The following is a 12,993-nucleotide window of genomic DNA, read 5'->3' as shown; positions in this document are numbered from 1 at the left end:
CCTTTCCAAAATGCTCAGAAATCATCTCTTTAGAAACACTTTCTAGAACCTTACACAGGTATAACATCGAGCTCCAAGCTCCACCAGCCTCTCTGGGGAATCTACCTTCTTTTACTCTGGAAAAATTGGAAATATATTTGTTGGCCTTCTGACGCCCCTCCCCATTCTCCTTAAGTCCTCAAAAAAGAAAACACTAACAACATTTGGTCACTAATCTACTATCTTAGTACACATTCATTCAAGCTACAAATCTTGGATACATTTAGAGCAGGTAGTTTTGGGTTTTTAAAAAAATATTTATTTAAGTAATCTCTGCACCCAACGTGGGGCTTGAAATCAAGAGTCACACACTCTTCTGACCGAGCCAGTCCGGCGCTCCTGGAGCAGGTAGTTTTTAATTTCCTTTTGAGACTCAGCACCTGTTCCACAGACTCTAAATCCAGGTTTACGGATGAGCTGCATTTGCTTGAAAGTTTTTATGTGCAGAGTGCATTTTCTGGAGAGAGAGGTCTGGTCACGTTCTTCAAGGTTAGCGCAAGCCACGGATCTATCCTCCTTTTTCTAGGATACAAGCAGTCTGGTGGGAGGCTCTGTCACTGTCACGGCTAACCCGGGTTCCCTCTAGGGAAGGTGGGGAGGGAAGGTCTGCCTGATAGGTCTGTCTGTCTGTCTCTCTCTCACACACTCTCTTGGTTTTGGGCTCTACTTGACTTTGTTTCTCGCAGCGCTCTCTGTTCAGGGGCCTCTTGAAAGAGCTCCTCCCTTTCTGTGTCATCAGGAGCGGCTGAGACACACAAGCCAGGGCAGCTTCTCAACGCCGTCTCTTCCAGCGTCCATCCTGCGAATTCTGAACTATGCTGCAAAGTTTCCCTTCCTCAGGCAGACCTACCTGCCAGGCACTGGGTGCCCAGTCTCTCCCCCTCTGGCTAACGCGGCCTGCCGGGGTTGCTTTGCCCACAGTGATTCCACCACCACCGCTTTCTCCTTGGTGAGAATGTAAGTCAAAGCAGCAGCCCTGACTGAGGGCTGATCCTGAAACTATTGGCGAGGCCAATCAGGACTGTCAGACCCCGCGAATCGCGTTTCCGGCGGTGCTGACACGTCTCTCTCGCCTGCTGGCCCGCTGGGGCAGGCGGTCCGATCGCGCTCGCACGCCGCCGCCGCCTCGCCCACAGTGAGCGCCCTCAGCTCGTGCCTTGCTTTCCACACAGGGTCTCTCTCCGTAACAGGCCTGCTGCTTTACAATGGGGTAACCCCTTCCACTATATCCCAAGTAGGAGTCCTACCCCCAAAATGCAGCGACACAACAGACATCACATTTGTTGCTCTGTTATAACCCCGAATTCAATCCATTTTGCTTTGGACGTTGACATAAAAATATCTGAGATCTTACCTAAGGCTTCTGATATCCTCTTTAATAATGGTTTCAGGACAATAAACCCTTGGGCACCTCTCACACTATTACCTCATTCTCGTTTCATGTGAAACCCTAATGGCCAGGTCCCCAGGTTTTCGTCCTGTGTTAAGGGTGTTCATTCACTGTGAGGGACATATTTTCCCCAGAGACCTAGGCGTGTGCTCATTATCTCAAGGGCTCTTTATCGTCATAATACTGAACCCTCGTGGGAAAAGTGGCTACTTTTCACTAAAACAGTGTTCATGGTTTCTAAGCAAAGTAGTCCGTAGGTGAGTATATTAAATTCTGATTACATTAAAGTAGCAGTAAATATTCACTTATGAGGTCAGACATTTTATATAAGGGAATGTAACATCTAAAAGCTTACTTTCATTGTGAAGAACACGAATATAAATATTACCGCTTTATATACTGGAAACGGCATAGACCCTCGCAATGCAAAACAAAATGTGCATGTTGTAGAGTGGTATCGTACCATATGTGTCTTTAGTTTATACAAATACACAACAGGGAGATAAGGTATACAGGGAAGGGCGGCGACATAGCAATTTGGATAGTGCAGGTGATTCTGCTCCCTTTCCCCCAAGCATTTGATAAATAAGCTTTGGCACGAGCATGAGGTAGGAGAGCTAAGTCTATCGTTCCCTTGGGCCTGTCCACAATGTGGAAATCTCTGTCCTGATTGTGGTTCTAGTATTTAAAGACATGCCTATTCCAAATTAGCATGGCCCTGAATAGAAGACAACTACTTTGTCCAGTGTTTAACCAAAGAAACTTTGTCCAGTATGTTCCAACACAGGAGAAAAACCTGTTTGCTAGACGTACGTATAACAATACACCACACCTAATGGGTAACTTAACAGAAAAGGGTGCTTTTGCCCACACTGACCACGCTTTTAGACAGAGCTTACAATCTAACTCTTCCACCCTTTTTAAGCTGTGACTCTCTTGCATACACCTAAGTCACACAGACACACATAAAACATATCTTCTCTCCTCCCGCTAGAGGGCAGCCGTGTATAGACTTGGAGCTTAGAGGTTCAGGAAAAAAAAAAAAACCAGCAAACCAGTTAATCAGACTTACAAGTGTATTTAGAATTCTACAGTTTTATGTTACCTTGAATGTGGCAAATGCATCTGAAGCTATGTCAAATGTTGACAATTCGACATATCTGAAGAAATCGTAAAATTGTTCTGACCACAAAATGATTTTTGCAAGTGGTTCATGTCTGATGCATTCTCTCAACATTATTCCACAATTTAGAGCTATTTCTGGAGATTCATACCTGCAAAAAGAAAAACAAACCATGATTGCTGTTTTAAAACTCCTCTAACACTGAACAGTTCAAATTTTTAGAACAGGAAGTTTCAGATGTGTCCTAATTGACCAGAGAAGGTTACAAAAGGCATCCCTCTCAGAGGAGGGTCTGTGCTCAGGTTAACTTACTCTAGAGGGCGCACACATATTAGCTGGTGATAACTGCTTCAAACCAAAGAAAAATAACAATAAATAAACGTTCATAATTTATTAGCTAAAAGAGTTGAGAAGTATGTAGGGTCTGACTTCCAAAAAGGGGCTAGATTTACGTGTGGTGCTCTCAAGACTTCAGAAAACCCAAAAGCTGAATCAAAAACCATTATGAAACAGAATCGTTTCCCAAATTCATAGTATCTAAACAGGGCTATCAAATATACAGCATTTATACTTCATTGTTTCGATTCAATACTCAAAATAGAACCTTCAAGACTCTGGGCAACATGAACCCTACAAAGTTAAAAAGCCTGATCCTGAGGAGGTCACAGAGCGCTTGTCAGGAGAGCCTGGAGGACTCTCGGACTCTCGCAGTGGGTGCCGGGGACGCCCCGGCAGCAGTCATGCACACACGGCTGTGTCTCACCTCGGTCAGAAAGGAGCCCCATTTTCCTCTCGGCCGCGCTGCCCGCCCCCTTCTGCCGGCTGCCTAGCCTCGGGGACTGGCCTTGGCCCCTCCACCGCCTCTCGGGCCGCATGCACCGGGCTCTGTGTCTTTCCCACCTACCGGCTCCTCAACCCTCCCGCATTCGTTGCATTTCCCAACATTCTACTTGCAAAAGACCTCTTCCTGGCTAAAAGAAACTTCTCTCACCACATAAATTCTACTCCTTAGTATCCCAACAGTGCCAACCTTTGCATCTCTGTCTCTGAAAAAGGAAAAGAAAAAGCTCTCTGTTCTCCTTTTTACCCCTCGCGAGGACTGTTCCTACTTCTGGCCTGGCTGAGGGCGTTCCTCCGTGGCCGCTGGCCTGCTGGTGATCGCCTGGACAATTTCACGGCTCCCACCATGACTCCACAGTTCCCTTACTCAGGTCTGCTCCTGAACTCCAGTTAGGCATTTTCTGTTGCCTCTGGACAACTTCAGTTAAGGGTCTACCATAAGCACTACATATGTAAATTCAAATCTCATCTTCCTCCGCAAAACAGTCACCCTCCCCTGCTTCCTCGTTTCTATAATTTGGCGCCACGATTTTGTTTCAGATACCTGGGTCTAAAACAGGTCTTCCAGAACTTTCTCATCTGATAATGTAAGTGTTCTATACCTGTGCTGTCCACTGTGGTAGTTACTACTAGGCCACACGTGGCTACTGAGCACTTGAAATTTGGCTAGCATGACTGAGGGATTGAATTCTAAATGTTACTTAATTTAAATGGATTTAAAACAAAATGATGGTGTGTGTTTAGTAGGTACTGCACTGGACAGAACAGTTCACACTTTCCCCCTTTCAGCACATCCAAACCTTCCCATCTTCGGTGTCACCACCACCCACCCTTTTTAAGACTTCTCTGAAATATTTTAGTTTCATTTCCTTTCATCCATCCCCACTGGGATTAACTCACACCTAGAGAAAAGCAAGAGCTCCCTAACCAGCATCTTTGTTTAAGCTGTGTCTTAACCATTTTACCCAACACGACAAGGGTATCAACAGCATTTCCAGCTTAGGAGTTCAAAATGATTTCTACTTGCCAATCAAATAAAGACAAACTTCTGGGCTTAATGTCCAGGCTTCTCCTTATGAGATCTGTTCCTACCGTACCAACGTCATCTTCCACTCGGCCATCCAGCACTCACTCCGATTATCTCCTTATTGCTGCCCATCACTATGTTCATTCCTGTCCCTGGACCCACTCTCTTTTTTTCTAACTATGCAAACTCCAAACCCTCTGGAACTCCAATCATTAGTCTCGCCTCTTTTATCAGCCCTTGCCTCATTGACTAAACATTTTATCCCCTGAAATCCTACAGTACTAATCATTCTCTAGCAGTGGCATCCCTCTGTCGTACACGGGTTCATCACAGAGCCTCAAGAAGTTCCAAATGACTCCCTCTGTATCATGTGTGGCCCAGCAACTAGAATGCTCACTGACGCTTTGGTCATGAAAGTGTCTGCTCACAAAATGGCTGATTATACCATTCACCACTGATCTTAATTTAATAAGCAGGAGACTAGAAAGACAAGGGTAAGACAGTTTGGTACAACAAGTTGGGCAGGTTTTGATGGTGGTTTGTCAAGCTTGCCTTAAACGATTAAGCCATAAACCACTGAGTACAGGGCAAACAGTTACGCTGCACAACCTGTTAGCACTAGAGTGGAAAACACATTGACATTCAAGTCACCGGAGGAAAAAACTACTCCCTCCAGATGCAGTCAAGCACGAGCAACAAGATTATGTTCAAATGCACACAGACACCAGCAGCGTAAGTCCCCCGACGTCTAACAACAAAGTACTTCCAGCCTATGCAGGTGGTCATGTTGTACACGAGCAGTCTAAACTCACGAACTAAGGCACAGAAATCTTAAAAGGTAGTTCACAAGGCTCTTTGAAGAAATGGCTGTTTCCAAGTCTGGGGTAGGAACCCGTACAAAATGAGCAAGGGACATCTTGTGCCAGAAAGCAAGGAAGCTATCAAAGACTAATGGGGTCTTGCCATAAGGACACGGGCACCAACCTGAAGGAGCTTCCCAATGGCCCAATGATGACACAATGTGGATACAAAAATCTGGACACAATGACTGCAATGGACTGAAACACATCAAATATGTTTTAAATCCAACCCCCCCGCCCCCCGCCGGCTGGAGTTCATAAAGACTTGCTCACCAATTTAAAAGAACAGAAGACAAAGGAACACACTAAATGAAACCACAGGGATGCAAAATCCAAAATATGTGATTTTTCTATAGAACAAATGACCCAGTTGCTTCAACAAAGAAAAAAGAAGGCATAAGAGTCATATGAACCAAATTCAGTTTGTGGATCTTGCTTAGAACTGGATTTAAACAAACTAACTGAAAAATGGCATTCTGTGTGTGAAAGTCTGGGGCATCTGAACACTGAGTATAAGATAACATTGGGTTTGTAAATGGTTATCATGACTATGGTAAAAAACAAATCCTTGGATGTATTATGTATAAAATCCTAGGGATGCATACTAAGTGACTGTTGAGTGAGAGGAGGGAAAGGAGGAGGCAAGGGCAATGAAGTAGGAGTGACAGAAGGTTAGTGACGGTCAGAGCTGGGGAAGGGGTAGGAAAAGGCTGGTTATTTTCTTCCCTCCAGCTTTCTGCACACTTTCTACTCTTAGGGCTAAAAAAGGATGGGGAGACCAACACCAGCTGCATTTTCATTTCTCCTCCTCTCTTCCCTCACTGAGTTTTCTGCTCTGGCCCGCTCATGTGAGAGCTCTCAATTTTTCTTTAAATTGTACCTTAAAATTCTGAATTCACATGATTTTAACAATGTTTAGATCATACCTCTGGCTACTTTCAAGCGAAAATGTAGGCAAACTAATTTATGGATTTTAATAACCACTGCTTTCTATGGAAAAGGAAATACTCTGTTTAAAAATACACAAAGGCATCTGGAAGGTGCTCTAAGAACACCAAAATTTCAAACTACTCACTACATGTTTACACACGCAACTCTGGATTGGTAACAACAAAAAATTAGATGCCAAAAGTTCTGTATGGCAACATCTGAAGAAGCAACATAGATATTTAGAAATAGAAGGAAATAGAATGCTGGTATCAAACACATGCACTGACTCATGCTTTGTCTAAACAAGTTTGAACTTGGGGGAAGTGTTAAACCGCAGAGATATGAATCAGAGGGAGGCAAGCTATAAAGCGAGGGGTAGGAGAGCAAGCTGATTCACGCCAACAGTCATGCCAGTAAAACGCTTGTCCGCCAATTTAATAGAACAGCACCCAATGCTGGGACAAACAGATGCACACCAGACCCAGAGCTGGCAAACAAGTCCTGTATGAAACAACAGGGGGTAACCTTGCCAATCAGGGAGGCTCACTGTTGAGGGAGAAGAGGATTTGTTTTCAAGTTTTTAGGCTTTTTTGGTTTTGGTTTGTTTTTCAATACTAACAAACTACCATAAATGCCTGCTTATTAGTCCAGCTATTACCTCCAGGAAGATGCACTAAGTGGGTGAGCGAGCAGACACATACAGGTAAAAAGCGAAGGGCGGACTTCATAAGCGTGTTCTTTGTTGATGGAACACAGGTAAGCTATACAGCACCCCAGCTCCATTTCCTAGGCAGCTTCTACTGCCTCACAGTGTGCACATCTGTCCAAAGAAGACGTCTTTAGACAAAGCATTTAACTGACAGTTCATATAAACTTTTAAAATCTGGAGACTAGAAGTAAGACCACAGAAGACTTTTTTTCCTTCAGTTGTATAGGATTTGAGAATTTAAGGGCTCACGATTCACCCACTTTTAAACTCCCATATGGGCATTTTCAAATTCAATTTACCTCACTGGCCGAATTTTAAGGAGGGAAATGTGTTTAAGATGTTTGGAAAAATTAGCTGACTAAACTATAGAGAAAATACTTTCCCACATTTACCATTCTGTCTTTGCCCAAGACCATCTTTCCTTTTTATTTTTCAACTGAGAATATAAATTTTGTTACATTGTACATACCCTTTCAATAACATGAACAAAATATTCTGTTGAGTGCAGATGTATTCAACAGTAGGAGTTCTTGTACCAATTTGTCTTCTGAGAATATTGTTGAAAATTTGAGCCACGTCTTTTTTGCCCTATTAGGAATACAATCATTAAAATGTTTACCCGACTAACCACCAAAAAGCCCATCCACCCTCCCAAGTAAACTCAAATTAAGGCATTGCATATTTGTAATTATGACTGAATATCTGACTTCAAAATGTTCACAGATATTAAATTTTCGTATTTATAATTCCAAATTCTAAGTTTTAATAGTATACTATTTTTAATATGAGCAGTACGTTCACAAAGTGAAATCTTACTACATATAATTTCAACCATTTCTAACCCTTAGAATCATGTGGACTCAGATATGAAAAGTAAAACCTTGCTACATGCTTACAATGTTCAGGGATCCGATTCCTGTCCATATGGAACAAGCAGCCTCAAATAAAATGCTTGCGTTGTAAACAATATATATAATTTCCTTTTATAGTGATGGAAGGAAGAGAAGCTGCATAAGCTGCATTCTGCTAGTATAATAAAACTAAAAGAATCTTGTAGGCAGCTGAGCTTTCATGGCAAATAGACATATCCCCCTATTAAGCTAGGTCTACTTCAGAGAGATTTTATATAGATTAATAATGAAGGCTCTAAGTACCACATGATGTAGCAGTTCAGAGGTCAGAATTATACAACTGTACTTTACTAAACAAAACAGAAGGACTTTACTGCTATACAGCGAACCTGATAATCAGAAAACTGCACAAGAAATTAACAAATGGAAAACAAACCCATGGGATTTTTCAGAATGGCCACCTCTTGTGAGGCTGACAAGCCTGCAGGAGAGTGAGTGAAATGCTACTTTCTGGCGCCTGAGATCCCGGGCCTGAGCTAGGTCAGGAGTGGCAATGGCAATCTCTAAGAACACATCTCAGTGGCACACACTGCTCTTACATTTAAGTCTCAAATGACTGTTAAATTCAGCGTCCGGGTTGGGGAATGAGATGGGTGGGCAAAGCAGAAGGAACTGGATGTTCCAGCGCATTCCCAACTTCACAGAGGAAAGAGGAATTGCTGTTGGTGGAATCTGATACACTATTAAAAATACATGAAATCATCTATATAAATGGAAATATCATTTTTATCTGTTCTACAGGATAGAAGTAAACTTTTATTATCCTTTATTATCAATATTATATTGAAGTTAACCTATGAACCACACCCTCCCATCGCTCTCCAACACTGAGTCTGATTATCCGTCTGCCATTCTCTCCTCTGATTTTTCAAGCACCTGCACAGACATCTAATTGATCACTCAGGACGATAAACGCTGGGCTTAAAACAAAGCACACCCATGACAAAGACTCAGAGGAACCTGCTCATAACCATGCCACGGCCCTTCATTACCATATATACTTCTCAGACTTCCTTTCAGACTGGTATCAAGGAACCATTATTCTCACTGTTAAGTTCACTAAACATCTAACATGGCACACGATTCAGCTGTATAAGCTTGGGCAATAATATCAAATGCCTACCAGGGCCAGGCAGGGGACACAGCTGGGTAAAGCAGGCCCTGGGACAGAAAAGCAAGCTGCTGTCCGCAGCACACGCCAGTGTGCCATGGGGTGGTAGGTGCTCTGTTCCAGCTGCGGGGCCAATGGAGGCCTACAGGCTCCATGTTGACAGCGTCAACATTTTCAAGGGAAGCCAGAAATGCAAAACTGCGTATAAGGTCTCCTGCTATGTAACTGTTACCCTAACTTAAACATCTAAAAGCAGTGCCAAACAAACAGAACATATAATCTTCACTGTAATGAGTTCTTAGCAGGTTAGAAAAGCAAAAAAACAAAAAAACAAACCAAAACACAACGGGATATCCCCTAAGATCTCCCTACCTCTAGTGTTCTATGGTCTTCTTTAGATTGTTGATTCCTTGAGAATCCAAGGCCAGTGAATTATGTAAAAGGGCAGCTACTTATTAAATATAATGTAAACAAAAGGGCACAACGAATACCGAAGAAACTTCATACGCAGTGTGGTGAAAGAGGAGGCGACCTGGCCGCGGCCTGAGGCGGCCCTGAGCTCCTGCCCCGCTCCGCTAATTAGGCAGGCAGCCTGGGCACGCTTGCAGGTCGGCGACCCCTGAGCCAAGAGCCTGACAGGAATCTTAGGATCTTCCGGAGGAGAGAACACAAGGAAAAGGGCCATGAAGAAGGCACCGTTTTTGAAAAGTTTTGAAAACTGATTTCTTACCTCAAAGTCAATGAGCTGTAAATCAGCTACCAGGGTGCTCAGGAGCCCGCTGTTATACAGTTCTTGAGCGAGCTGCGCCACGGCTTCGGTCTGCGGCTCTTTTTCGTTTGTGCCATATAGGATTTCTTTCATGGCAACCAGATTTTTGGAAACTTCTTCTGTGGCCTGATTTTGGGGGAGAGGAGAAAAACTCCTTTAAAAAAAACATATGACATGCGTCCAGTTGTTACATACCTTCTCTCTTGATTATATACCCACAGAGTGACGTAAAGACACAAAGGTGGACAAGTTCCGTCGAGGCCCTCGGGAGCTGAGCACGCGTGCGTAAGCACACGTGAGGACTGACACACGCGTTCCAGGGGGAAGGCCAGCAGATTCACAACACGTGCGCTCGAATGCTGAAAGCAGTGTTGTTATGGTAGAAACAGAACAGGGAGAGAAGGTTCAAGTCTGCCTCCTCTGGGAGGGAAATGACATGGAAGAGGCCCCTGAGCCGACCCCAAGAACAGAGAGCCACGGATGAGCAAGGACGAGGGAAAGGGGGATTGAGGAAAAGGAATGGCATGAGGTGGGGATGAAGGAGGGGGAGAAGCACAGAGTCTGTCTGAGGAAAGGTGTGGAGGGAACAAGGGAATGACAGCAGAAGGTGGCTTTGAATGCTGAGCTAAAATGTTAGCAATAATCATTGGAGAGCCTCCACTTCTGGCTAAGATAGAGGAACAAGAGCCAGATTTACCTTCCCCCATGAAAAAGACGACAAAAGAGGAGAAATGATATGAAACAATAAATTTTATTTATTTTTATTTATTTTTAAAGATTTTATTTATTTATTTGACAGAGACAAGAGACAGCGAGAGCAGGAACACAAGCAGGGGGAGTGGGAGAGCGAGAAGCAGGCTTCCCGCTGAGCAGGGAGCCCGATGTGGAACTCGATCCCAGGACTCTGGGATCGTGACCTGAGCTGAAGGCAGACGCTTAATGACTGAGCCACCCAGGCGCCCGAAACAATAAATTTTAAACACTGAACTTCAGCCAGCACAGGACAGTGACCCCTGCGAGAAGGGGAAGAAATGAAGTGAAACTCACAACTGCCCCAGTGTCCTGCCTGGAGAAGGGTTTCTAGGCCCCAGCGCAGGGAGGGGGGGGTCTCCAGGAGTTGAGGAGACAGAGCTGGGAATCTGCAGGGCAGAGTACCAGAGAGGAGAGAGGTGTGCAAAGACACACTGCTTCTTCAGCGGAGTACCGATAAGCCTGTGCACGTGAGGAACACACCCACAGTCAGGGAGCAGCCTGCCCATCTCTCGGCTTCTCCAGAAAACCTCCTCTCAGCTTCTTCAACTATTCTTTTACGAAAGGTAAGGCTAATGTTGCAATCCCGTCTAGGATGGAATGATGCAGAAGACACTAGACCACGACTTCCCCATAAATGTCACAAATGGTAATGTAGCCCGAGGCTACCCTTAAGAATTTTTGCAATTAAATCATGTAATTCACTGAAGCCAGGTCTCTGAGTGACACTGCATGCAATGAAGGCCTTACCTCTTCTCGCTATTTAACTGAACCTCGTTAACAGCCCATTGTTCAACACTGTGGACCTACTTCTGGATTCTGAAGGACATCCAACATACCAGCTATCACTCTCATATCTGCATTATCTGCAAATCTGATAGGTATACCTCCCACGGCCTCAATCATTAACCAAAACACCGAAAAGGAAATAATTCTGAACGGAACCTACCATTATGCCTTTGAATCATCATGCTCTTTTCATTAACCATCTACTAATAATCTTTGGGCATGGTCTCTCAGCCACTTACATATAAACCTATTCCCAAATCATGTTCAAAAGACTTTTTGTTAAATACTTGGATAAAATAACATTTGACCCTTGAACAACAAGGGTCTGAACTGTGCTAGTCCGCTTATACACGCATTTTTTACAGGACAGTACTAGAAATGTATTTGCTCTTCCTTATGATTCTCTTAACGACATTTTCTTTCCTCTAGCTGACTTTAAGAATACAGCATACGATACATATAACGTACAAAATGTGGTAACTCGATGTTATCAGCAAGACTTACGGTCAGCTGTAGGCTACTAGTAGTTAAATTCTGGGGGAGTCAAAAGTTTTATGTGGATTTTTGACTGTGTGGGGGGTCGGCACCCCTTGACCCCCTTACCCTGTGCTGGATAGTATTTCTTCCACATTTCCTGAATATAAGACAATGAAATTAAATTAATTTGGTATGACCTTTTTCCTAAGCCTATGCTGATTTTTACTGACTCCGACTTTCTTTTCTAAATGTGTAAGATCATCCTACTAATCCTATGCAGAACTTCTTCAGTATCAGTGGTCCACAGAATCTTTACCTTCTCCGTTCAGCTGTTACTGCCCTATTCTGTGAATGCCTTAGATTTCTGACAGCAGCTCATCATCCCATATACCAAGTTTAAGTTCCCCAAAATGTACTTTTTGGGGGCCAGTAGATAAAATCATTTATCAAGAGAAAATGCTCTCTTAAAAGCTAATTACATATGTTACTTCTGTAATTTCATTTTATTAATCTTTATTCTTAAGACGATTTTCTCTGACAGGGAAGAGCTTGGCATTTAGTGCATTTCCTGAGTTTATTATCTGTTGATTTTATACTAGTGATCCTAAGTAGTAGGCCTCAGCCCCCTGTGCATCTCTGGCTAGATCACCATTTTGAGGCTCTTGGCAACCTTTCATATGCCTCAGCTTACATATGCTCTTCTATGAAATCATGATATGATTTTAGATTTGAATTCAGACCATACTCTATGCTTTCTCTGACAGCAAAAGATGAATAAGAAGGGAGGGGGGTGATAGCTAAAAGGTATGAGGTTTCTTTTTGAAGTGATGAAATGTTCCAAAATTGACTATGGTTATGGTTGCACATTATCTGTGAATAAACTAAAAACCACTGAAATGTACACTTTGGGTGAATTGTGTGAGTTATCTCAATAAAGATATTAAAAACAACAACAACAGGAAGGAGAGAAGCAAGGAAATCGAAAGCAACTTACAGTATTTCTCAGATGAAAGGCAACCCGGACCCACATGTAAAGCCCTCTTCTTCCCTCTCAGAAGACACTGTCACCTATATTATGGATTGGAGGGGGGACAACCATGGCATTCCCATATCTGCTAACCACTGTACTCGTCTGCTTATGTGGATGCTTCTGGATTCCACTCACCCTCTGGATTTCTGAGGAACTGACTCGTCCATTTTCTCACCTCCTTTTATCATACAGCCAACTCCCTCTCACTTGATTTTTCCTTCCAATCAGTTTTAAATAT

General features: G+C 43.3%; 1 protein-coding gene across 1 annotated transcript in view; it reads right to left on the bottom strand.

Annotated features, from left to right (window-relative positions):
• Positions 1–12,993, bottom strand: part of CAB39 (calcium binding protein 39) — an 86,278-nt gene that overhangs the window by 15,167 nt on the left and 58,118 nt on the right. Inside the window, exons 3-5 of the mRNA XM_045867770.3 lie at positions 9,671–9,835; positions 7,388–7,506; positions 2,535–2,703 (exon numbers count right to left, since the gene is read on the bottom strand). Coding sequence (XP_045723726.1) covers positions 2,535–2,703; positions 7,388–7,506; positions 9,671–9,835 — 453 coding nt within the window. The remainder of the gene's footprint in view (positions 1–2,534; positions 2,704–7,387; positions 7,507–9,670; positions 9,836–12,993) is intronic.

This window comes from Mirounga angustirostris, unplaced genomic scaffold (assembly GCF_029215605.1).
Source record: "Mirounga angustirostris isolate CCGP_5_RB_7025 unplaced genomic scaffold, mMirAng1.0.hap1 SCAF_3, whole genome shotgun sequence".
Taxonomy (NCBI): Eukaryota; Metazoa; Chordata; class Mammalia; order Carnivora; family Phocidae; genus Mirounga; species Mirounga angustirostris.
Note: the sequence above shows the minus strand (reverse complement) of the source record. Positions and strands in the feature narration are given on the sequence as shown.